The 894-nt window shown below is 34.7% G+C and overlaps 1 protein-coding gene across 1 annotated transcript in view; it reads right to left on the reverse strand.

The window, feature by feature from the left end:
* The window catches only part of LOC108755347 (hybrid signal transduction protein dokA), a 744-nt gene extending 443 nt beyond the window's left edge, over window positions 1–301 (reverse strand). The window contains exons 1-2 of the mRNA XM_018498277.1: window positions 199–301; window positions 38–123 (exon numbers count right to left, since the gene is read on the reverse strand). Coding sequence (XP_018353779.1) covers window positions 38–123; window positions 199–261 — 149 coding nt within the window. The 5' untranslated portion in view covers window positions 262–301. The remainder of the gene's footprint in view (window positions 1–37; window positions 124–198) is intronic.
* Window positions 302–894: the final 593 nt, after the last annotated feature.

The raw sequence follows: 894 nt of genomic DNA on the forward strand, positions 1-894 counted from the left end.
TCCTGCAGGTGCTGCGGTGGTTGTGGTGGTGGTAGTGGTGGTGGTGGTGGTTGTTTTACATCGGCGTTTACAACAACATTTCTTACATTTCCTTGACCTTGATTTTTTAAAAAAGAAGGATTCCTTCGCACAGAATAGAGAACGTCGTTATTTTTCGGAAATTCATCGATAAATGGTTATGTTTGAATTAAGACTTACAGATTCTTGGAACATGGCACACACCACGATCGTCAAGATCAAGAACACCACTGATAGTCTCATATTGCAATCTTGCGCTGCTAATCTTGCACTGTGAATGCTTGCGTCGAGTAGCACATTTATACTGTGCCACTGAATAACAATTTATTTGTTAAGCATTGACAACGAATATGGTATACACCTGTTTTGCCATTTGTCGTAGCTCATTGTTAAATATATTTCGTATAATGACAACGCATCAATATGTTCCGCATTCTTTTAGGCATATGTCGCTGATATGATGTAATTGTTACATGCATGCATGCATGCGGAAACAACGTCGGATAAGTATATTCAAATATATTCCGGTATTATAGGGAAAAACGCTAACTTTTAAAATTCTAAAAAAAGACGAACAGACGTCTGTTAGGTCATATTTTTAAATTTCTATTTTTTTTTAAATATATATAAATACATATAATAAAAGCCCTAGTAGGAATTGACTATTGGCGAGGTTGCTAGTCCAATTTATATGTCAGTACAGATATGATACTAAAGGAATACTGGGATGATAGCAACGGGTTAAGACTTATAATACAGTACTATTACAGTACGGAATGACTACTAAATACAGATACAAATATATTGACGGTGTACTGTCTCAATATGACATTTGATGTAATATATTGAATTTGGATAATTTTAGTATAGAAACAC

The sequence above is a fragment of the Trachymyrmex septentrionalis genome, unplaced genomic scaffold (genome assembly GCF_001594115.1).
Source record: "Trachymyrmex septentrionalis isolate Tsep2-gDNA-1 unplaced genomic scaffold, Tsep1.0 scaffold87, whole genome shotgun sequence".
In the NCBI taxonomy this organism is placed as follows: Eukaryota; Metazoa; Arthropoda; class Insecta; order Hymenoptera; family Formicidae; genus Trachymyrmex; species Trachymyrmex septentrionalis.